Raw genomic sequence first — 25,852 nt, 5'->3', positions numbered from 1 at the left:
CGGGAGGAAGAGAGATAATAGAATCTTCCCTCTGACAGACAGCTGTCAATCAATCAATGCCTGTCATTCCTACATACTGCACTCTTCTTACTCCCAATCTTCAAAGGTAATCTCGACTTCTAAGCACCATGCAGACATAATGCCCACTGCGCGAACTCACAATATCATTTCCTCCACAATACTGAAAGGATAGGTTTTGTGCAATAAACAATACCTCAAAGATAAATCTTAAATGGTCATTGTTACCAAAACTTTTTTGATGTTGGGATATTTTTTGAAGTTTTTTTTTTTCTTATATTCTTTAACTTCAATAGTTTTCAATCATTCTCCACTGACAGTGATCTCCTTATATGGTGCCAGAAATGTTTGTTAAAGGTTATGAATGCTAGAAGTCAGCCAAATTAGGCCCATCCCACAGTTTGGCAAGTCTCCTACAAACCATGACACCTCAATTTCCTGGTGATTCTTTCATAGGATAATTAATCCATGCCATCTGTTTCACTCTACAAGACTAGCCATGTCTTATCTCTCTCTACTCTTGACACACACACAAACACACACACATGCCACAATGACAGACAAATGACCACACAATACACCCTACCATCTCAAACTCTACACATCGAGACGCTACTCTACAGCCATGGATGTCTACACATGTCCTCTGGCTTGGATTTGTGAATGTAGGGTGTAATCATTAACAAGTAGAAATATAGGCATTTAGACAGGTGGAAGATGTATACGTAAGTATGGGAACAGTCTTTCAAGATCTACACTCATTATGGGCAATGTGTCCCCGATCAACTAGCACAGCCACCGATAATCTAATTATCGCGAGGGTTCCATCACCAGTGCCTGGAGATGAACGGAAGACATCTTGCGACTGATTTCGCCGAAAGATATATCCAACAAATTGCCAGTGACAAATCACACATGACTAAATGACATATGTCTTGGAAATATTTGACTAGCATCACACGGAAACAAATTAATGGGGGACTTCCAATATTGCTTCAGGGCTTGAGGGCGTAATACTTGATTACATCTGTTAAGCTTATGCAAGAGAACACCATTCTTTAGTTTCGTAATAATCCATGTACACACCAGTGCCTTATTGAGAAGTGATTTATGTCATACAGGTTTGTTTTTTTTTTTCGAATTAAAGGGCAAGTTCACCCAAATATACGTGTGCATTGAGTGAAAGCAGCAGTATCGGTAGAACAAATCACTGAATGTTTGAGGAAAATCCAGACAATCCATATGAAAGCTCATATTTGATGAAAAGTATATGTTTAAGGTTATATTGTTCCCCTGCTTTCTTAAACAGTTAAGTCAAGCACTCTTTCACTTCGCTAGAAAATATAGAAGTACGTTGAATTCTCTTTGTATTTTCATTTTACATACTGTTGTTCTGCAGTGATGTCGCAAACTGTTTCAAGTCTTCTCATCCAGCAATGGCGGCACTGAAACTTTGAACATTCATGACTTTTGAAAGGACTGTCCAATTTTCCTCAAACTTTGACTGATAGATATGTCCTACTAATACTGCTGCTAATTTTTCTCAATAAGTGACATATATATTTGGGTAAACTCATTGTTTAAGCTCAAAGAGGAGACAGAAGCTTTCGAAATCTCACCTGTTGATGACACCACTCTCATTCTTGGTCACCCCGCCGACGATAAGCTCCTCCGGCCACTGCATGTAGCGGCTGGCAAAGCCAGCGCAACCCCCGGTCAGCTGGCTAGCAATGTCCGGAATCTTGGGGGTGGAAGAGGGGTGTGGGTTTAGGGGTTATCCGCAAAATGGGGGTGGGGAATGAAACAATAGTTTGATGGTTACAAACTTAAACACTCTGAAAAAAATACCAAAGTCAGCTTTTTCTTTACTTGGTCTTTATCATGCTCCCTCTTCAATCAAAGTCATAGAAACAGCAAAGCTCAAATTTGTGAGCAAACAACCACCAATACAGCAATTACGAAGGTATGAGCAGAAAAACAGACAGATTCGCCATTATTGATGACAGGTGGATATTGTTCCTTTCGAACGCTGACAGTGAACTAGCACAGAGTATCGACTTTCGCCAAACTCAAATAATCCCATTTTTAAAAATTAAACTTTGCACTCGTCTGTACGATCTGAACACAGAAGCAAGTAAACACTTAGATTCCCTCCAAGAATTTGAAATAGTGGGATCAGAGTGCACAGAACCTGACATAAAGACACAAAAGACTTTACGGAGGTAAAAAATAAAATCAGCATCTGCAATGTACATGGATAGTACATCCTTCAGTCATCAAAGACCATTTACATGAAGAGCGGATGCGGTTGCCATGGTTACTCACCTCACCGGACTGTTTGTTGGGTGCCATATCAGGGCATTCCTGGTCCTGAGGGTTGAGACAAGGCTTCACCTGATATGCATGCCCAATACCCGTCTGGAAGGGGGGAAGGGCAAGAGGGGGTTGGGGTGAGGAAAGGGCAGAAGGGGGGATGGGCAAAGAGTGGGGTACATAGGAAGGGACACACGAGATGAAATGTGTTAATGGGTGCAATAAAATTCAGCAGAGTTTGAAATCAATCAACAATGAGCAAATGCATCAAACAAACTGAAAGACATAATTTTTTCCATTACACATCTCTAAACAACTATCACTTGGCATTACTGATGATTATCAGTTTGGGAGTTTGCCTTACTGCACCATAACTTAGGGATGATACAGAATTACATCATACCATTTGTGTAAACAGTTTAACATACATGAAGTATCATTGCAAAGTAATTTTTCCATATCTTCAAAACTCCATCAATGTTCAAATTATGTTTACAAAAATTTTCAAATTGCAAGATGATATCCTAGAATTAAAAAAAAATGATGAATACATATTGAATGAAGTAAAAATCAACAACAATGATTTCTCCTGAAGACTTGTAAGAACTACCCTGCTTGTACAGACAATTAAGTACAGTATATAGAAACAAGGCATATAAATGATACTTACTCTATTAATGATATCCTCGAAGGCCTCTGGAGAAAAATAATCTTCATAGCCCTCGAAGAGTTTTAGCAATCCAAGAGGATCTAGAGATGTCCATCTTAGAGTTTTATTATAATTTCTGCAGGTAAGAAAAACAAAGGACTTCTCTTGTAACTAGAAGAAGCACTTGAGGAAATCTGTTTCTATGTACATGAAAGAACAATTGAACATTGAAAAAACATGCTTTACCCAACCTCTGGATGTGCACATAATTCATAGAAAGTAACAATTACACATGGAATGAAGATGTAGTTGTACAAGTGTATATATATCATAAATCTATGTACAACTGGGAGCAGATGCCACATCATTAAAGATACGGAACATATAAGATTTTCTAAAATACTTCATAAAGATTTAAAAGATTACCCCCACAATTTATGGAACTTAGAATAGAAGATACAGAAATTCCTTGTTTTCATCAAATTTATCAACAATCAAACTGCAGCATTAAGTGTGAATTCAAAATAAATGCCCTAACTCCGCTGTTGAAAACTCTCCCATGAGTTTGGAATGACCATGAATTTCCACTCCTATATGATTGCCTCCTAAAAAATTGCAAATTGTATCACAGAGGTGATGGCTACCAATCAATAACAGCCCAAATGTTTTTACTCAAACCTGTGAAAGCAAACTTGAGTTGAAGCATGCTACTGCAGCACGCACACACGCACACACACACACACACTCTTAACAAAACAAAAACAAAACAAATCAAAACAAAACAATATTTTACACAGGAAGGGAATGGAGTGACCAGCTTTGACCCTAGGAAGAAACCACCACGTCTTAACACCAGGGAGGATTCCAGTTAGAGAACTTTTCTCCTCCTCCTCCTCCTCTTTCCTCCTCCTAGTTTTCTTGTCTCCTAGTTAGCAGCCAGGTCATTGACTCGTGGCTCCAATTTGCATACGACTCCGGTGGTCACCATGGAGAAAAGACAGGGGGGAGATTGCCCTCACTGGATGCCAGCCCTAGTACGGAGAACTAGAGGAGGAGGGTAATACTCCCTTCCAACTCTGACAGGCAACCAAATGAAGCACTGTTTCCCAAAAGCCAAGACTCTTCAATGGTTGCAAAAACAAAGCCACCTGCATATTGTCAATTAATTAATATTGTTTTAACACTAATTCCACAGCTTTAGCTTTGTAATTACTGGACAAAAACACACATAATTTTTCCTGCTTTCTTTCTATGAGGTATGAAAGTGAGCTGCTTAATTTGAGAATCACAAGCTATCTTCCTGTGACAGCATCACAAAACCTATCCCATCGATTGTGATACTTCGCCACGAGATAAAACATATACAAAACATTTATGCAAAACAAAATGACCACCTTTCCATAACTTTAGACAACAGTGTGTCTTCATCAGTGCATTTATATACACAGTAGTTATATGCAAATATGCAAACACTCGCCAAGGGCACTGTTTTGGAAGTGACTTGATTTGCGTTACTCCTGCAAGGTGGGGGACATGCTATTCGTTTAAAGATCCTCCGATGGTGCTCAAGCTCTGGAAGTCATGGGACGGAAGAAGGGTTTACATTGGGCACGTCTTAGTAAGTGGGGTGAGAAATGTAGGGTGACTGACCGGGTAGAGAAACACTTCGTGAAAAAAAAATAGGGGGGGGGGGCCACACTCCACTCCTGCCACAACAAAACAACCGGCATCAGGGAAAAAAAAAAACACAGAAAAAAAAAAACAGAAGAAAAAAAAATGGGGGTTACAAACTCTGGAGCATCTAACAGCTGGCTGGAGAATTCCTGCTCGAAATAAAAAGTCGCCGAGCAAATTGACGATGGCATCTCCACACTTGTTACTGCTCCTAAAAATGGAGAAAACAGATGCGTCCCAAAGCTCGGACCCACCTCTGCCTTTTTTCCTCTGCACCCTCGTCAAGCAAGTCCAAAAAGATAATATTGATTCCCGCATCATATATGTACTGGGGATGTCAATCACAAGAAGATGCCCCCCCCCCCTTTCAATTTGGCAATGTCCAGTTCAGACCGAGGTCGCATCCATTTAGCCATGATGACAATGGTCGTCTTCATTTCGAACCCGCCAATCAAGACTGAACGAAGTATGCAAGGCACAACTTGCATCCAGAGCAAGACAATTACTAAAGTACTACCGGTACATTCGCTGGACATTCACTGATCACTCATATTTTTCAAAGACTCCTTCATGAAAGAGGAAAAGAAAGCACATCGTGATCACTACTCTAAAAATTGCATCAATGACTTTCTTAATGTGAAGTGCCACTCCTCAAAGACCAAAATCTCTTATGATCTGCAAGACTGTGAATAAGTGAAGTTCACAGAAATCCCCCAGCTTGAGAAATGAATCCTGTAAACATTGCAACTTTGACAGAAGATGTGCGTACATACAAACTGCGAATAAAACAATACACTGCATCTAGGGAAAGTTGACTCTATCCAATATCAATTTTCCTTGCCCCTTCCCACCACCTCTTCCCACCACCCCTTCCCATCCTTGCAGACTTCCTCTTACAGTATTAAACTTGCACTAGATTAAACTTGCACAAGATGAACAATGGTGCCTAATCCCACGGCCATGGCATCAAAAGTGACCCAGGGAACCACACACAGACTGGCTTTCTTTCTACCCATGTCTAACCTTGACCTTGGGGTTGATTTGACTATGTGTGTGGCAACCCGACTGACGAAACTACTCTACCTGCACCCAGACACAAATTTCCCGGAATCCAATCAGTATTTTTTTTCCTTCTTCCTCTTGACAGTGACTACGGCTCAACTTTCCAGCAGTACGGCATGCCCCAAGAGAGAGCTATATTTTGCAGTGGACCCTTACCGCCAGTTTATGGTATACTGTGGGGAAATAATAGTTCACATCAAATTTGGTCGATTCCATCAATATTTCCATTAAATTCCACATTATGGCCACAGTATGAATTTGGTACCAAAAACACCTGCATCTTTCGGAAGAATCTCCTCATGCGGATTCCTGATTTAACATTAAATTTCTGGAGAGGCTGAATCAAAAGACGCAACAGCAAGATCATTTTGCAATATTCACCAACATGGATATCTACATGTGGGACAAGGCATTCAAGTTTGTAAAAGTGAAAGGCTATATTTCATTGTTGCGAATTTGGAGTCATCTACTACTATTACTCATCTTTTACCACAACAAATTTCAGAATGCCAATTTGAAATATTACATTTTTTTACAAAAAGTACACATTTCCTCGACTTCCTGCAGACATAAGGAAGCTACTGGTAAGCGCTTAACAAATATTTTTCCCCTGCCAACAGAAGCAGTATGTCAAGTGCTTTCTATTTTGCTAAAAACTGAAAATGTATAAATTTTTCATTCAATTTCCTATTTCTTCCAATATTGATCCAGTTCTATGATATTACATAAACTACCACAGCCTTCTCATGTAGCGATGGCTGGGCCAAACATTACAAAATATATAACTTTTGTATGAACTGCCCAATTTTCCTCAAAATTCATTGATATGTTCTACCATTCTAAACCATTTTGCTGCATTTACAGAATCCACATGTATACTCGGAGTACATTGCCCATTAATTGCTTTCAGCATTTTGCACCTATAAAAAACATACAAATAAACATCGACCTATACCGTAGATCAAGTGTCACACATACGTCAATTACCATACCACAAAGGGAAATTTTTCTTTAGCATAGAAGGTTAACTGGCCTAGTGGTTGGGTGATTGACAAAGAATTCACCACCAATGGTTCAATTCCCGAGACGACTCATCGAATGCCGCATCATGAGCACATCAATGTGGCAGAGAGGAAGAATTATACGTAATCAAAGTCACTTCTTGGGGAAATGCACTTTGTACTGCAAAATTGCAATGTCGCTGTACAGTATGAGAAGCCCATCTGTGAGTTCAAAAGGACCCCTTGCACATCTTATTTGTCAACCCAAATATAACACTCCCTTGACCTCAAAATAAACAGCAAAAGGGGAAGGGGGAAAAAGTTTGGATATACCAAGGTCAGGGCTGCCAACATTCACATCACTAATACTGCCATAAATCATCTCACATTGTCACTGTTCAACCACATAAGGAAAGAGTACATTTTACTCAACATTTCAGGTGTAAGGCTCATTGATTGACAAATTGCCCTTCATTGAGGTAAATGATAAGCACAAATATATATGTCACACATATTCTAATCACTCAATTCTTCTCACTGTACACCTTGACGATTGGTTGGACTTCATGTACCCCCACCCCCCCCCCCCCCTTCACCTCCTGGGGTCAAGCAACATTTCACCATAGTCTACCACCACTTCAGTCTGGTCTCTATTCTTCCACTCTGCCAAATGTCTGACCATGGACCCTACCCATGGTCTTACAAAGGGGGGAACAAGCATGGAGTTGGGGAAGGCGCGACTAAACAAGAGGTACTGAGCAGACGAGAGCAAGAGAGAGCAGAAAGAAAAATGGGGGGGGGGAGGTAGAGGATGGTGTCGAGACCACTTGTTCTGACACATCAACATCAGACACATATTCACTGCATGAGGCCAGTGGTCATTTTCCCTGCCTTGCCAATTTGATGACCTGGTAAGGGATCAGTCTCCAAGGCACATACAAAATAGGAAAGCAGAGCGCAAACCTATTTAAGGATCCGTTTACACTACTTTCATTCTTCAACACACAAATAGGCCTAAACACATTACTTAACAATTGCAACTAAGGTTAAAAAAGAAAAGAAAGTAGAATTACCTAGTTTATCATGACCTTTGAAAATTAATCAAATGTGATTGCTTTTGATGACATTATGATGTTCAAGTTTAAAGATGGAGTTTCTGCTACTGTAAAAGCAAACAATTTTTGTGCGAGTCATTTCTTGCTTTCTGCCGGGTAAGACAAATTTTATGTTAATTCACTTTCACTGAAGCACAGATATAAAATAATATTATGTGACACTGAACAAACAAAAGTTTTGCACGCTATATTTTCACACTAGCTTCATGTGAAATGTGTGAAATTTCACCACCATGCAAATTTCAACTCTTACAGTAATGAATATATCATTCCAGAGCTGTAGACATAAGACCTTTGCCACAACATGACTCATAATTTTTCTTCCAAAACTACTAATGATCAACAAAACCTGTCCAGACAATCTCTTAGATTTTGTTATTTAAAAACCAACCAAACTAACAAACAAAAAACACCGAAGATGAAATATTGCAGTACAGTGTACGTAACAAATTTAAGGCCGAAAGACTTCCAGAGATGTAAGGAGTCACATTGGCAATAAATCTTCCTCACAGCACAGCAACAGTCGCCAACACAAACCCACGCAGCCATCTGCTCACAGAGACATTCGTGAGAGGATAAAAACCCCGATCCTGAAATATGCAGTGCACATTACCTCATAAAGTGGGATACTAAACCAGGAGAATTGATCTCCACAGTCCCAAGCTATAGGATCCTATGTAGTGTACGACAGGAGTTTGTACCAGGACCCATGCATACACACACTTTATATACATACACACACACACACAAAAAAGGAACAACCTGACAGCATCTCTTGTGTTATAAATCATCATCTTATGAGAAGTTTTCTTGATGAAATCTCTTGGTAATTTACTGGCCCTATTCTTACAATCCCTAGAGTTGATTGACCTTTGACCCCAATGCTAACCCTGATTATTTACACACAAAAAAAGTTTAAACCAACACAGATTTGCATTACAGTGTTTTCCTAATTACTCTCATGTTTGACACTCCATAATTATGTTCGCAATCTCTTCCAAATCCTTCCAAAATCTTTTCAGCTACTTACCATATTATACATGCACACAATTAATGCTGCAACAGTAAGAGAATAAAAGTAACACGAGGGTCATAACAAGCACTAGCCCTTTAGAGAAAGCCTCCCATCTTGCCAAAAAAAAAAAAAGAAATTCTCCTGAAACTTAAATGACATCAAAGTGCTACAGATGAAAGCTTACGTCACTTTTTCTTTTTCTATTTTTTTTTTTTTTTTGCAGTCCAGTAGCATGACAATTGAAAATCTATATATTTTTTGTTTAAAATTTAGGGCAAGATATTTGTCTTTGAATGATTTAATCAAACGGCACAAAATGCTGCTCATTAGCATGAGAAGCAATTAAACTGTCAAAGGTGATGTCATCATGGTATGCAATAAATTCATGTCATTTTCACGTATAACTGGAAGCTACGAATTAATGCATCCTAGGTAAGGGTTACTACCTGTATCCCTCACACGGGGGTCTTTCACATGCTAAACGTGGGACTTTGGTACTCACGGTATGTGAATGGGACTCTCTGGCCCTAGAAGCTTGGCTCCTTCCCAGAAGCAGTCCAGTGGCGTGATTATTGTACAAGGAATAATGTTCTCTATAATCTGCAGGAAGAAAAGAAAAGTCAGAATTATTCAAATTGGATTAAAACATGAAGGAAAGAAAGAAAGATTTTACTGACTCTAATGGAGATGAATATTTTCCAAGTCTCAAGCACTTCTGCATAAGGTCCTAAATACTTCAATACCCTTGCTACCATTTCATTTTGCATCACAGCCTAGGGTATAATTAGTACTACCGTAAAACCAGAACTATTTGCGGCATAAAATTTTCGCGAATTGCCACGGGCATTCAGGGCATAATATTATAGAAAAGAACTTTCTCATGCAATTTCATTTCGCAAATATTGGCTCTTCGCGAAATTCATGAAAATTTCATGCACACGAATATTTGTTTTACGGTATACTGATATAGAACTTCTAGAATCAATCATTACAGCAAGTTCAAAACATTGTTTGTAATTATATACAGTACAGACAAGACATTTTATTCTCTTATAATTGTGGTTCACTTACAGATCTATTTGTATATAAATCCCCCCAAAAAAAAAATAATAACAATATGTCTGTAAAATATGTTAATTGATTTGCAATCAATGAAACCATTTGGTAGTACAATTACTATCTCTCTTGTTAAAATTACATCCAACAATTCACTGATTTTGCTTAAAATGTTGTGGCGATAATTTCAATGAGTAAAAGGCACAATTCTATGTTCACAAAATTATTACTGACATAGCTTGTCATTAGGAGTGTTTAGTCTGTTTCATGAGAAATACAACTTTTTTTTCTTTGTCTTGGCTATGCTACCACACAATCACATCATTTCACACTGTACCACAGACATTGACAATGAAAGTAATTCACGTACATCAAGTAATACTTACACTATCTATTAATAGATCTTCAAAGCTAGGATATTCTGTTATGTAACATAAGTCTTTGAAGCTCCACGTACTGCAGAAAATGAAAAAGAAATTGGGAGACAAATGAGAATAATAAAACATGTATCATACATTTGAAAAGTACTTTCCACATGTTAGAAATCATCAACATTTTTGCATATTTGTTCCATAGAATAAGATTAGGTGCATTCACTTTAGACAGTGAAATAGGCCCATTCTGTGGTACTTTGTGGAATTCTATATATATGAGCAGTAACAGTAATAATGACAATAAATTACATATATGGGACTGAAATTAATAAAGAGAACAAATTGAAAAATGGGTGAAAAATGTTGTTTATAATGTGATGATTAATGAGCTCATCTATAAGTGGTGAAACTCTTCATTCATACAGAAGAAAGAGGATGCACAGACGAGGAGAGAGGAAGGGAGGGACAGCGAACAGAATTCCAGGTTGCACTTGCAGAATTCCAGCGGCAGTAATTGAGTTACTGCACCAAGACGCCCTGCCCCACTGCAGGGGAAGAGCGACCTCGGTATACCCTACTCCTCCTCCTCCTCCTCCTCCTCCTGCCTCCCTCATCCAAGCCTGAGACACCACCACCAGCTAGCAGTTCCGTCCCTCACCCCCTCACTAAGGCCTCTTGACACATTTCACTGGGTCCCCTGCCTACTTCTCCTCCCAAAACTGGGTCAGCACAAGTCATATTCTGCTTTAAACAAAAGTAGCACAGAAATTAAAGAAAATATCTACAGCACCAACCCTCTATAGCCCGTATAACCACCCCCACAAAGAAAAGGCAGTAAAAGTGGAAATTTTCGTGGTGTGGAAATTTTCACACATATTGCAAGACATGGAACTAGTTCAAAAACAAAAAACATGCAAAATCAATACTTGGTCAAAACTCATGGAAAGAAATTACAAGATGCTAAAAAATCATTAATAACAAAATGTGAGGTTTTGCTGCTCTGCCATTTAATGCTAACACATTGAGATGAACATAAGTAAAAAAAAAAAAGAAAAAGAAAAAAAATGTTATACAGTGTAGGTGAACACTTCTCACAATGATTGAAATAACACCAATTCATAAATGGTTAGAAATACAAAATGAAAATTGTTTGAAATAAAGAATTAAAAAATCATGTAGTCACAAGAGATTTTACAGTGATTTTGAATGCGCTGAAGGAGTGGCCCCATCATATTTGACAGAGATATATGGAAAAACATCCCAAAATCACTGTCATTTTCAAATGTGATCTGAGGGAGGAGGAGAATAAGAAAAGAGAGTTTGGACTCAGTAGAAAAAAGAAAGAAAAAAAAAAAGAACAAGGGGAAAGAGACAGGTAAGAAATGCCTAAAAATGCAGAGAGGCTTATATCATCTGTCATAGCTATGAATATGATCTTTAACTCCCCGACCCCTGACCTCTGGGTAACAAGCCCTATGGAGGCAGAGGTCAAACAAATGTTTTGCTTGGGACTTTGGGTGGCAATTTTCGGGCGATGCCTCTTGCATTCGTTACTCTTTCTTCCCTCGCGCGCTCTCTCTCCCTCCTTTTTCCCTAGCTACCTGATCTTCACAAAATGAAGAAAATTCTGAAAGGGGAAAATTCCTCTTCTTGTCTTTTGGGTGCAAAGGAGGGAGATTGGGGGGGGGGGGCTCTTTCTTGTGGGGGTTTAAAACCTTGACTCTTATAATACAAGTCATGGAAAATTCCTGTTTTATTTGGTAAGTCATGTGGTATGAATGGAGTAGGATGAATAGCATTGGTCCCACAGGGATCTCACATTCATCATGTACAAATATGCTGTGTAAATATTCTTTAAGATGGTTTGAATACATTTTCGGAGGGGTTTTTTCCCCCTTTTTTTGTCACATACATTAAATGATTGAAAGGAAAGTGCTATGCCACATTTAAAGTTTGCTTTCGGAATGCAGTCAAACAAACAGAATAGTAGAACTTTGCATATTGACATTACTAAATCAAAATTAAATTTTAACCTCATGAAGTCTGACTCCAAAAAATAGACTTATCAAAACTCAAAATTCCAGTCTAAAGCTGATCATGCAGTCAACAAAAGCAGCTTCAACAAAATCAGACAAGCAACGACAGTAGGCCTAGTCCGTACATAAAACAAGGCAGTCTTGGAAATTCCATATTTGTCTTGTGTTCACAACAGAAGTACTGCACAAGTAAACACTGTTTACAGAAAACAATGGCCCTTTGAAAGGGATTACACAGGATGCTATATGATACAAGTTCAACTGTTCAAAAATTCAAACTGCTTGAATATACATCCAGGTGAATCCATTTTCAGAACGTGATACAAAACCTGCCAATTTTCGTGTTTGAATCAACGGGTAAACATGTGAGAACATTAGTTCCCATAAGGCCTGTCAACTGATAGATGTTGTTTTTGGATACTTACACTCCGTACATGTCCACCTCTACTTGAGTTGCTAATACTGCCGACCGCACGTGTTGCAGCAGCGCTGTTTGGGTGAGAATGTTCTCCCCTTGTTTCTTTGGTGTTTGCACTATTATTTGACTTGTTGCACCCCAGCCTGACCCTAGTGTGGCCTCTGTGTACTCCAGCTCTTTCTCCAACCTGCCACCCACTGGAAAAAGAAAAAGAAAATAGCGAAAAATTCAAGACATTATGGAAAAAAAAGGCAACAAACAAGGAGATTGGGGGAAAAGGATTTCATGACTTGGAAACACATTCCTATAAAACATTAGGAAAGCAAATCATAAGATCATTCCCATCAGTCTTTGAAATCCTGAAAATCTTGGGGACATAAAAATAGAGGTGCTATGGCAATGAAGACATAGGCATCGTTTACATCTAGTGCAAACATTCATTATGTGCATTTATGAGAAAATTTGAAAGATCTATATGTTTGTGTTTACAGCATATATAAAATGCCATGATGATATCAATCTGGAAAGTAAATGGAGATTGATAAATGATTGATCGAGTTACGAATTCAGTTTCCTTACTACCCTTACAATGCATGTCATAAACACCAGTGTTCACTCATATCAGGGCAGATACACATACCAACACTCATCAACACTAACACTAACCCTGACACAAACACTAACACTATCACTAACACACACAAACACAAATGTCCAGCTGTAGTTTAATTTGTTTTCCCTGTGCTTTTCCACAAAAAAAAAAACCTACCTTAATTCTTCACCAAAAAGGGTAGATCACTCTTCTGTTTATCAAAATTTTTGCAAGTTTTGAGTAGAATTATCAATGCAACCACTTCCCCACACATTCCTATGCAATGATGAATTCCTTGCACAGCAAGTTTATGGGATGCCAACTTGCATTGGGTACACTGTATATTTCATATTGCATACTACTCAGCATGTGTTAACTGTTGTCAACATGGTAAAATGCACACACTATGCATTCTCACTCAAATTTTCCACAACACGGATAATTCTTGCTAGGTAATTGTAGATTCAACTTGTGCAACCGAAGGTCTACAGTCAACAATCTGAAGGCATCACCGCCGCAGACCTTTTATTGATGTGACTTTTAAATGGTAGAGATGACACAAAAATGAACTGGGCTAAATGCCATTTTTATACGGATAAAGAGCGCGGGGAGTATTTTTCCGTTGTCGAGTATGTGGAGCGTAGAAGAGGTCTTCCCATTCTGTCTTCACACCTTGGTGAAAGGGGAAAGCTGAGGGGACCACCCATGTGAATGTGGGCGCTCCCCAGGTCGTAATTACCCCCACCCTGTAAATTCTCTTTTTCGGTGCCCCCCTTTTCAAGAGGGAGCGGGGAGAACGGGAGAATAATGGGCTAGTAAATACAACAGGACAGAGGGAGAGAGAAAGGGAGGGCGAGAGAGGGAGAGAGGGGGTAGTCTAGAACGAGCCGGGGCCCTGCGATCCAATAATTACAGCCTCAATTAAAAAGAGGGATGCACAAACGGAGCGCGAGTCGGAGGTAGCCATTGTCACTCGGGGGCTCCCAGGAAACCCTTTTGAATCGGCTCCGCAGCTCAATACGGGAAATCCTCTATTGGTCGAATCAATGGGCGCTATGGAATTGTGGACGGGGGGGGGGGGGGGGGGGGGCGAAGAGTGGAGCCTGGTGCTATTAAACAGGGCAGAGGAAGAAAGGGCAGCAGCAGTGGAAGAGGAAAACTTTTCACTTTCTCTCTCAAAGACGAGAACAAGAAAATGGTGACTGGAGCACCTACACTCATTCACTGGGTTCTGTGAAACTTATTCAAACACAGTGCATTCTCCACACAGTTTGTCTTGCTGGAGGTGTAGCCATCAAAACTTTCACGGGACATCCTGGCGCATGACACAATTCTTGTCTCTCGTCATCACCTATCCGTCAAATGCCGCTCTCGTCTCGGCAATCAGATGCTCGGTGGGAATTCTTGACTTGATTGGTTCCGAGCTCAGTCTTTGCCAAAGGTCCCAAAGGACAAACACAGTCAGTACTTCCAAAGTTTAGTCAGACTTCTTCAAGTCACAACAACATGAAATGACAGAAACACCAAGCTTGTTTTGATACCACACCCCAAAATGAAAAGAATACACAATATAATGCATATTGCATTACACCCTATTCTACAAGAGCTGTATGGGCTGCAAAATTACGAAGACCAGGCACCTCTGCTAGAGGCATCAGGCGAGAACAAAAGGTGCGTTTATCTAAAAATTTTCCGAGGCAGAATTACAATCATTAACGCTTTTGAAGCATTTTCGGGCGATAGATAAATGCAACCATGTTTTCATACGTGTATATGTTTAGAAATGACAATTTTGAAACACCATTCAAAGGGCATTTTGAAACAAGTTTGAGACCACGGTTGCCTTTCTGAGAGTAGATAAACGCATTGCCATTTCAAAACGGGCTTATATCTCAAGGTCAACTCCCAGCTGTTTCCGGTTGTATTTTCTACTTATCATTTGTGTGTGAATGATAAGGCATGCTTGGTTGTACACAGTTGAACTTTACTTCTCATGTTGACCAGCAAAAGGCAGCTGCGCAGTGACAACACTCGAATCGCGATTGTATGATGGTTACATAAACACGGCACCCCGAGAATCATGCTTCAAAAGATGTTCGTATGCCATTTGAAATGTGTTTTGAAACATGATTTTCTCTCTCGCATTAGATAAACAGACCCAAAGAGTGCAAAGATGTGTATTCATGCCTGCCAAGATGGCCCATGGAGCGCTATCGGTCAGACCAGGGAGGTGGCCACCTCAGATGGCCCACGGAATGCTAGCCATCAGACCAGGGAGGTGGCCACCTCCCTGGTCAGACAGCACTGTACATGTAGGTAGGTGGTCTCTCTGTGTAGCTATAGGCAATGATGTCACACTATTGTGTGGGTCAAACCAAGGATAAACTTCTTGGTCTGTCAAACCTGAGTGACCATGGCTTCATTATCTCCTGAAGTTCACTGTATGGAACCAACTGGCACAAAAAGACACGAGGACAACCTAGTTCATTGTCTGCATGGATGATGGGATTAAGTCTCCTACCTCTTTAATACCAGCTACACCATACCATATAGGCCTACAGTTATTTACATGAATGAGGCCATCTGTGGGAGGTATTGGGTGCATTTACCAACTCACTTTTGGCACAGAATTAAGGTTTCCAATCAACTTTCAGGGAGTTGTGGGCAGTTGATAAATAGACAGCTGTTTTGACTATGGGGCTAGAAATGTATTTCTGAAACATCAGAAAAAGTGCAATCGCAAACGTGTTTGAGCCAGAAATGCGTTTCTGTAAATTGATGAATGTGAAGAGGTTGTGAAATGTATTTATAGCTCAAACCTGAATAGTATATGGAACTCAGACATCACTTCCGATTTCTATCTTACAGCCTTAACAATTTTTATAGCACCTTTTCAAAGAAGATTCAGAGCCCTTTATCAATTACAACAAAAAATATAATATATTTACAGAACTAAACAAAAGAGACAGGAAAACAAAACAAACAAACAATAACTTCATATTCTGATAACTTGTTGGATCATCAACCAGCTCACACTGGAATTACATCAGAACTACATGTATAAAGTCAACATATAAAGTTATATACCTCATATATAGAATCCTCTCATCTGATTGGTTAAAAGCGGAGTCATGAAAATAGCTGTGCCCCATTTTTGATCTACTGTGCCCGGCACCTGGGCACAGTAAATCAACTGTGCCCTGTAAATAGGTTTGGAGACAGTCGCGACCCCGTACACATAAGGCCCGTTCACAAACAACGAAAATCGAAATTTCAATCGCGATCCAAATTTCGATTTTTTTTTCGACCGTTCATACACAGGGAAAAATCGCACTACGCAGCAAGGAAAGAACGATCAGTGGCCAAACTGCGCATGCGCGAATCTTGCATGACCGAAGACTGACCCCGCCGAAGTCCCAATAGAGTTTCGCACGCGCTACGAACGATGGGATTAAAAATACCGATTTCCGAATCTCGATCGCGCTCACACACACGACGCTTGGCAAAATAATCGCGATTATTCTGAAAAATCGCACTAATAGTGCGAGTTGGATCGCGATAAGGATCGCGGTAATTAGTGAAATTTTTCTGTCCACACTGGAAAAAATTTCGAAATTTTGATCGCGATAAGAAAATCGATTTTCAAATCGCACTTTTTCCCTTGTGTGTGAACGGGCCTATAGATCGCTCATATGTACGCACCAATGATACGACCGCCGCGCATTCGATAAGCGTGCTGTAAAAAAGACTAGCGGTCACTGTGCCCTGTAAATACGTTTGGAGACAGTCGCAACACCGTACACTGTATGTACACATATAGATGATCACTCATGTATGCACCAATGATACGACCGCCGCGCTGTCGATCAGCATTGATTATGAGTGCTGTAAAAGAGACTAGAATCTGTATTTTCGGTATCTATATTTCGGAATCTATATTTTCGGTATATAAAACAAATAATGACTGCTTGATATTCGGGGCACAGTTAAAATTATGTAGGCCCTCGGTGATGTGAAAACCATAACCATGCCCTCAGCTTCGCTTCGGGCATAGTTACGGTTTTCACATCACCTTGGGCCCATAATTTTAACTGTGCCCCTCATAGCAGTCATTATTTGTATACTAATTAACATTTGGCATCTGAAAGACAGGTCGTAACCCTTGTGTTGCACATACAAGCTAATAACATAAAACTACAGTGTATTTAACTGTATAAAGTTAACTACATGTACTGTCAAGCAAGACGTTTTTGCGGCATGAAATTTTTGCGAGTTGTCACAGGCATTCAATGCATACGGTGTAGACAAGAACTTTCGAGTGCAATCTAATGTCATGAATCTTGGCTCTCACAAAATTTCTGAAATTAAAAATGCATGCGAACAATCCTGATTTTACAGTTTACATCTTAGGCCATAAATAAATGTAAACACAGGAAGTATTCACACTGAATAATATACCAAGATGCAGAGACTCCAACCCCAAGCACCTTCTGATCTCGAGATTCTCCCGCCCGAAACCCCTAGCAAACGGGAGACTCTATTCAAAGTTGATGCGTGCGAAGCGCAAAGTTCCTAGGGTTCTAGATGCTGTCTGGTGCTATCTAAGGCTTATTTTTTCAACACACAATGGCAATAAGTAAGAAATCCTTTCCAACGGGAGACACAGAGCCAGGGCGGGAGAAATTAAATCTCAAGCGGGAGAACGGGAGATTTTGCAAAAATGGGTTTTCGGCGGGAGATCTCCCGTCGAAAACGGGAGAGTTGGAGTCTCTGAAGATGTTATCTACACTACAGCAGATGCTGGAAGAGGCTACGAATGAAAGAGGAGAGAAAGACGAAAGAGGTAGGGAGGAGGAAGAAGGGAGAGAAGAGATTACGGAGGGATGGGAAGGTGGGAAAAAAGAGAAAGAAGGGAAGAGGAAGGGACAAAGAATAGACAGTATGGAATGGGCGGAGGAGGGAAGACGGACAGAAGGAAAGCAGATAGAAAGGAGGAGGATCGAAGAAAGAAGGAAGAAAGAAGGGAAGATGAAGGAAAGAAGGAAGAAGGAAGAGACAAGGGAAGGAAGTTGGGAGAAAGCACGGTTGATGAAAAAAGGAGGAATAGAAGATGAAGTATTATATACTAATGATAAAGGAAGGGCAGGAGGAGGAAGAGTAGAAGGGAAGAACGAAGGGAGGAAGATGGAGAGAAGAAAGAAAGACGAAAGAGGCAACACAGGGAGGGAGAATGGACAGAGGGGAAATGAAGGCACCTATCTGGTATCTATCTGGCCTTGAAGACCGCTCTTAGGAGGGAGGAAATAAAAACCCCACAATCAGCATGGTTGTGAAAATGAAGTCTAGCTGCTAAACAAGAACTGTTGTTTTTGTATCAAATCTATGAAGTGACCTCCTGGACGGCGGCACACTCCAAATATCTAGTCTTGACTTCTAGTCTTTCCTCTCTCTCTCAGTAATATTAATTTTCTCCACCAAAAATGAAAAATACTGAACAAGTAACAGTACATCAACCTAGTCCAATGTGAAACATGTTATTCATCCATGTGATCATTTTTTTTTTTTTCTGCGACAGACCCAGGATTCATAAAGCTGATGACACCATGACTAAATATGATGTAATTACAAATGGCATAAAAATTTGTTCAGAATTGAATTCTTCAGACAAGGCTGAATGCATGACAACTATGTAACAGCAAAGGGAGATAGTGGGGGAGAGAGGGAGAGATGCTAACGTTTGATTCCTCAACCTGGTATAGCATAGGGATTGCAAGAGGTCAATACTTGACCCTGTGTAACTCACGGTTATGTAATCAGACTAACATTACTGCTCTCTCCTCATCTGAAATGTAACAGTTTTAACGCTCTTTCATTGTTTCTATTCATAAGGGGAAAAAAAGCCTCTCCTGAAGTTTCCAAGCAATCACCACCATCTCCCTGCCGTCATGCTCTCTTCCACATAATGCAAGGGGAGGAGTGGTAACCCACAGCATGGAGCTACAAACTAGCTCCATCTTAAAGGCATAATTTACCATTTGCAGATGAAACAGAAACCCAGCATTAGTGCTTTAGAATAGTTCTAAAATGTGAGTTAGGGATAGAAACAATCACTGTAAAAATTTGAATCCCTAAAATCGATGTTAAGTATTGTTAAATACATAAAATGTGAACAATAGTTATAATAAGAATTCTTCCAGATCAAACCGTCTACAGTTATGGTTTATTGAGAAAAATACTGATATTTCCATATATTTTAGGTCTTATTGCAAAAACTTTATATGGTAGGATGTTTTGTGATACAATAGACCTAAACATATGCATCAAATGCGATATCTTGAACATTTTTAAAATCACTCTCCCAAAGGTAAACTGGACCTTTAAATTGGAGGTGTGCTTTAATACAGTACACATCCAAGCAGATTTACAAAGGGTGCATTTTTCAACTCACTTCTGTGCAGAATCCAGTTTTCCAAACAGCTTTCATGGAGTTTTAGGCAGTTGATATATGCAAAGCTGTTTTAATTATAGGGTTATAAATGAATTTCAGAAATGCTGGAAAAAAGTGTAGTTGCAAACGTGTTTGAGCCAGAAATGCATGTCTGTAGCGTTGATAAACGCAAAGTTGTTCTGAAATGCATTTATGACTCGGACCTACCAACACCAACCACTGCCAATTACACATCTCTACACAGTGACATGACAAAGCCTCCCAATCGACCCATAATAAAGTTGACAAATTGGCCTATATCAAATCAAAAATGTGATCCGAAAGGCATGTGCATATTATATATGCATTTTGATAGTGGGTACTGAAACACATTTCAAACATTGAGGAAGTTAATAAATGCAGCCCCAGTCTTTGCAAATACATGACTGTATACTTGTAACTGTAGTCCGTCGCAAACAAAAATTTGGATCTAAGTTCTCACTGGTCAATTCATTCTAACCTTTTCACATCCAATTTGAACCACTGTCACTGCATACAGCATCACAGAGGACCATTTGTACTAATATTTCCTCCCCCCCCCCCTCCTTCAATGTTATTTTTCTCCCTGCTGGGAATGGAGCCCAAATCTTGGCGCTCCTACTCCCACTCCCCAGCTCCTTGTGCGGTCACTAGGTGAGAATCTGGCTTGGCACCCCTTGTGCAAATAAACTTGACTGGGGCCGAAATCTGTCACTGCCCTTCCACTGCATAGCTGCCAGATGCCATTATACCAGAACATCCTATTTTCTCCCAGGGGGGTGGGCAGGTTCTGCAGTCACGGCGAGGGGTCAGGGAATGGCGTTAATGGATGAGATGAGGCTACGTTCGGGAGGGATCTGAAAAGTTGCTTTCTGTTTTTTCGGGAGGGAGAGGGTACGCACACGACTTTGACATAACAGCGAGCTTCAATACAGTGTACCTTGTACTAATGTACTTTCTTACCGATGAAATGACACCAAAATGTCAATCATCACATTGGTCATGATGAGTGAACTCACATTCGATCACACTGACTATTAATGTTCTGCAGCACCCTTTTATAGCCCGTCAAGGATGGGCTGATTTTGCTACAACACGCATTTCCCATAGACACTTGTCCCAGTATTCTCGGGACTCGTCCTCAACGGGTTTTATACACTGTACTGAGAGGGGATGAGGCTTGTGGATGACAGACAAAAAAAAATGAAGCAGAGCTAGTACGATGACTTCAATTCCAATACTTAGTACCCCGGTATTATTTCATTTTGGGGGCGAAATAAGGCAAAACTACACACAAATACTCTGAGACATAAAAAACCAACAACAACACAAGTGTGACTGCCACCACAAATGTGTGTAAGAATCTACTGTAAGACATTAAAGGCTGATGCAGCCATGGTAGGAAAAAAAAAAAGAAGAGAAGGAGGAGAAAGTCAGCTAAGTCTGTAGTCAAATGGTTCTGTACACAAAGCTCCAGGCATTGTTATCACAGGCCAACTGAGAGAGGACTTTGCAAAAACATCAGCCAGGTACATGGTGCAGGAGCAAGGGAGGGCTACAGGCAGGCACAGATGTACCTCTCTGAGGAACAAGTCAGATTGTGGTGGAAAAGTACCCTATTAACGTCAAGCACATCATTCGATATGAATGACTCCTTCATCTTCCATTCATGTGAGACATACAAGTTGTACATCCTGATTACATCTAACAATTTTTCTTTAACATTTTAGGGAAATGGTCAAGTTCAACGATAAAAGTTACATCAAAATCTTTCTTCAGAATATTCTCCAACTAACACTGTACTTACAATCATGCCAAACTTGTAGACCTATAAGTATCACATGTGAATATTATGCTGAGAGATAAACCCATCCAAGTCTGGCAGTGACATTTTTGATACATTGTATTTCACACGATCAACTGCGTTGCATGAATCATGCTCTATCTATGGCTGGCTACAAATTGAGAACCATAATACCTGTTCACGTGCAGTTATCATATTAAGGAATATGTACAATATTGTATTGACAAACAGGTTGTATGAATGGAAATACACACAAAGAGTGTGTACACAAACTCTCTCAATACCATTTGCCCTACTAAAGTGCATGAAATACAAAATTGCACAAACTCTGAGAGACCACAAAAACAAGCGACTAGAATTTTATGCATTCTACATCATCTGAAGATAGCAATTAACTCTGGGATTACTTTGAATAACATGCATCTTTACAGTTGTATGTTAACAACAAATCTTTCCCTATTAAAAAGCAAAAGGAACGTATTCTGAAAATATAATCTTCTTTCCCCTTGATTGATAGAATGTCTCAGAGATATTTTTTTTTTTTTTGCAGCAAACTTGAACAAAAAGTTGGTTGAAGGTGAAAGCTTTGTACCCCCTCTCAGCTCCAAGTGGCAACATTGAGGCACTACAACGCAGTTGCTACGTGTAAAATGAATTGACTTCAACCATGAAATTTTAGAATGCCACCTACATAACTCAGTGGTATACAGAGAGGTAAATATTGCCTGGTTCAAACACAGCAAGCAATGGACAGTTTCAGTAAACAAATTCATTTAAATTCTACATGTGCTTTGTTTAATAGCAAAAGTTGCCCATAAAAAGCACAAAGCTTGCCAAAGGCTTGCCCTACCTACAGTGTAGCAACAACTAAGTGGATTCCTGCCAAAGAAACGTAATTGGTGGGAGAAGGTGAATGAAATGCTTATGTAGGCCCATGAAAAACTGTTTCTTTTCATGCTCTTATGGATTAACTTACAGACGGGAGGCATATTTGAAAACCTGGTTTACCAAGAATACTAATTAATATACCTGGTAATAAACAAAGGAGTTGGCATGGTGCTGCATCAACAACACAACGTTATGTGTACAAAACAAGTCAATCCAATTACACACAGAGCGTAGTACAATCTGTAATATTCACGATCATATGTGCAAACTGAAATTATGCGCTATTCCATCTTCTCTAGATGACCGAAGTACACACACCAGTGATGCATGTAGTTTTGGATGTCTAGCAACTAGAGACTACTGATATTATCTGGTCCATTTTTTTCCCCTCCCCCACCCCCCTCTTTTGCCTACACTCACTCCACCCTTGAACTTTTCTTCCCACACACACTGCACCCTGCACAGAGAGACAGAGAGAGAGGGGGAGAGCGAAGACCACACAACACAAGCCGTGAACCATCAAGCATCGCCGTGGCGATGACAGATAGAACATATCGGGAGAGGGGATAAGATGCATGGATGGATGGTTGGATGGTTTGCCAGGCCCGAGGAGAATGCGTTGAAAGTACCACACCATGAGCAAAGCTAGCATCGGTATCTTCCGTCCCTACAAAGATCTCCTACCCACTCCATTACGAAAGCAGGCAGATTTTGCCTTTACTTAGGCCCTTGGTGGTTAAAAATATGACGATAATAAAGTCATGAACAACAACAGAAACAGTAACGATACAACAACAACAACAACAACAACAACACAAAGTAACAAAAATATGTTGTTCTTTATCCAAGGTAGCCTCTTCAGTGTGGCCACCATGGCTGTTCTACAGGAGGGCCCTGCCACTACTATCACCCTGCGCATTGACAGGTACCCGAAGTCACACACATGGGTCGATTGGGATGTGGTGGGTAAAAACATGTTGTCTAAGGACGTATAGGTACTTTACGGGATATGAACACGGGACTTCCAAATGAAAGTCAGAGAGTCTTATCCACTCTATACCACAGTGCCCCCACAGTCCCCGCGTTCACACTGGACCCCACATTCCGTTCCAGAGATCTAATTATATTTGTGACTGACCGTCCACACTATGGATGTGTTTATCTAAAAATTTTCAGAGGCAGAATCACAATCGTAAACATATTTGAGGCATTATTGGGTGACAGTTAAATGCAACCGTATTTTAAAATGCATCTACAAATGCCCATTTGAATCACCATTCAAGGCGCCATTTGAAACACATTTGGGAGCATGATCACCTATCTGCGAGTAGATAAACGCAATGCTGTTATGAAATGCATTTACATCTCCAAGCTGTCTAGGTCATCTTCCAGCGGTTTCGTTCGCTGAGAGAAGTATGCGCCATTTGTGATTTCTACCCATTGTTTCTGCGTATATGATGAAGGCATATTTGGGGGCAACGGTACCCAGTTGACCTTTACTTTCCGGGTCCAATGCTGCAAAGCAGCTACACAGTAACAACACCAAATCACGATTATAGATGGTCATATGAATGCAGCACCAATTCAAAACATGTTTTGAAACGTAATTCTCTCTCCTCTCTCTCAAGGTAGATGAACGCAGCCTATGCTTTTGGAGGGGAAAGCAGGACTTTCCTTCCCGAATGCGGGACCCAGTGGGAACGCGGGGAATGATGCTGCTATGCTGGTACCCCCAGATGGGAGCACTGATAACAGACAGAGAGAGCACATACATCGGTTCATCAGCAAAATAATACCTAATTGAACACTGCCGCAGACAAGGGCAGACAAGGGCAGACGAGGGGAGATGGTCATAAATGCTTTATCTAAAGCAACAAGTGTGATGGGGTTATATTACATCCAAATGTAAAAGCTATCTTGGTATAGTTCTAGCAGAACATGCACAACTGACTGATTGAGATGTTGATCTAAATACAGATGAAGCTGTATTCATGCCAACTTCGGAATTTTCCATTTGTTTCACCAGCTTAGAAGGTCTTTCGAAACTTGACGAGAACCCTGGTATAGTTTACAATATCACATTCAAGATCCAGCAGCCCATCAATTATAGGCCCAATGTTTAAAAGTTTGTTTGTTCATTTCCATCTGTGAAGATGGCTGGATAGCCCATATTCAGCTATGTTAAGCTGGTCTTCTATGGGGTCCAGTTTGATGTATTACCACCAAGATAGCATGACTGCAACCGAGTACTGAACAAGTCACCCAACCCTTTTAATATTGCTCAAGATTGTATAATATACCAACACTAGATGATAAAGATGTTTCTCTTTGGGCAGCGCATCAGTCCCACCTACTGCTTTTTATGACAGCAGTCACTCGTATCAAGTTCTTCATAATATTATTAATAATATTAGTGAGCATGGGCACCAATATATTTTGAAGGCCACACCATTGCTGTCTTCTTTCCTGTCCAGTATCTTACCATTTCAGTGATTTCCTTCATCATTTACTCTTTCTTTTTCCTTCCTCTTTTGTTGTTGTTGTTGTAGTCCCCCTTTCCACTTTCCCCCTTTCTTCTCCACCCCTTGCTTTCAAATGTGGGGGCTTTGTCGCTACGCCTCAGTGTGCGAACAATGGGAGTTTCCCCGCCGCTGGAATGAGATTAACAATCGGGCCTCACAACAGACCCACGATGATCCCCTGTAATGACAGGACCACCACACAGGGGGATGTTCCTTGTCCTCCTTCACACCCTAGCACCAAATTTCTGAATGGCCCCGGTGAAGGTGGTGTTTGTTCGAGTGTTCCAATGGGTCCAAAGCTATATCGGGGGTTTATGCCTCCACCGATACCGTACACAGAACAGCTATATCCCCAACAAAATGAAGTTGGTTTGAGCAAGTGAGTCTACTGTCAACAGTGTCATGTAGTGAAGTAGTGTCACTGTGTACAGGGAAGGTATAAGACAATCATACAGAGACCAATTTAGCTGGTTGATATGGGGCTCCCGACCCTTTCGTCTTGTCACCTTGTCGTAATAAACATGTACGGAGGTCAAGGAAACGTGTGTCTTATATAAGACCTTGCCAGACAGAATATTTTGTTCTATCCATTTCTTCCTTTGAAGTGATGCATGGAATCTTATACCTATACGTTTCCATCCATAAAACAGTGTCACAATGAGTAACAATGATGCAACAAAAATATTCACATGTTTGTCAGTCTTTTGAACTTCCACTTCATCAACAATGATTAAAAAAAAAAATAAATAAATCTGAGGACCACTAAGCAAAAAACTTTAAAATACAGATATGGGCATGTGGGACTAGCATATCAGAAATTAGCAGGTAAATTTCAAACTACAAAAAATA

General features: G+C 40.2%; 1 protein-coding gene across 1 annotated transcript in view; it reads right to left on the bottom strand.

Moving 5' to 3' along the window:
- Nucleotides 1–25,852, bottom strand: part of LOC140236723 (protein patched homolog 1-like) — a 77,545-nt gene that overhangs the window by 38,235 nt on the left and 13,458 nt on the right. Inside the window, exons 4-9 of the mRNA XM_072316649.1 lie at nt 12,739–12,928; nt 10,290–10,359; nt 9,350–9,447; nt 3,002–3,116; nt 2,344–2,436; nt 1,638–1,759 (exon numbers count right to left, since the gene is read on the bottom strand). Coding sequence (XP_072172750.1) covers nt 1,638–1,759; nt 2,344–2,436; nt 3,002–3,116; nt 9,350–9,447; nt 10,290–10,359; nt 12,739–12,928 — 688 coding nt within the window. The remainder of the gene's footprint in view (nt 1–1,637; nt 1,760–2,343; nt 2,437–3,001; nt 3,117–9,349; nt 9,448–10,289; nt 10,360–12,738; nt 12,929–25,852) is intronic.

Source organism: Diadema setosum, chromosome 13 (genome assembly GCF_964275005.1).
Source record: "Diadema setosum chromosome 13, eeDiaSeto1, whole genome shotgun sequence".
Lineage (NCBI taxonomy): Eukaryota > Metazoa > Echinodermata > Echinoidea > Diadematoida > Diadematidae > Diadema > Diadema setosum.
The sequence above is the reverse complement of the archived record's forward strand: the minus strand, read 5'-3'. Positions and strand labels throughout refer to the sequence as shown.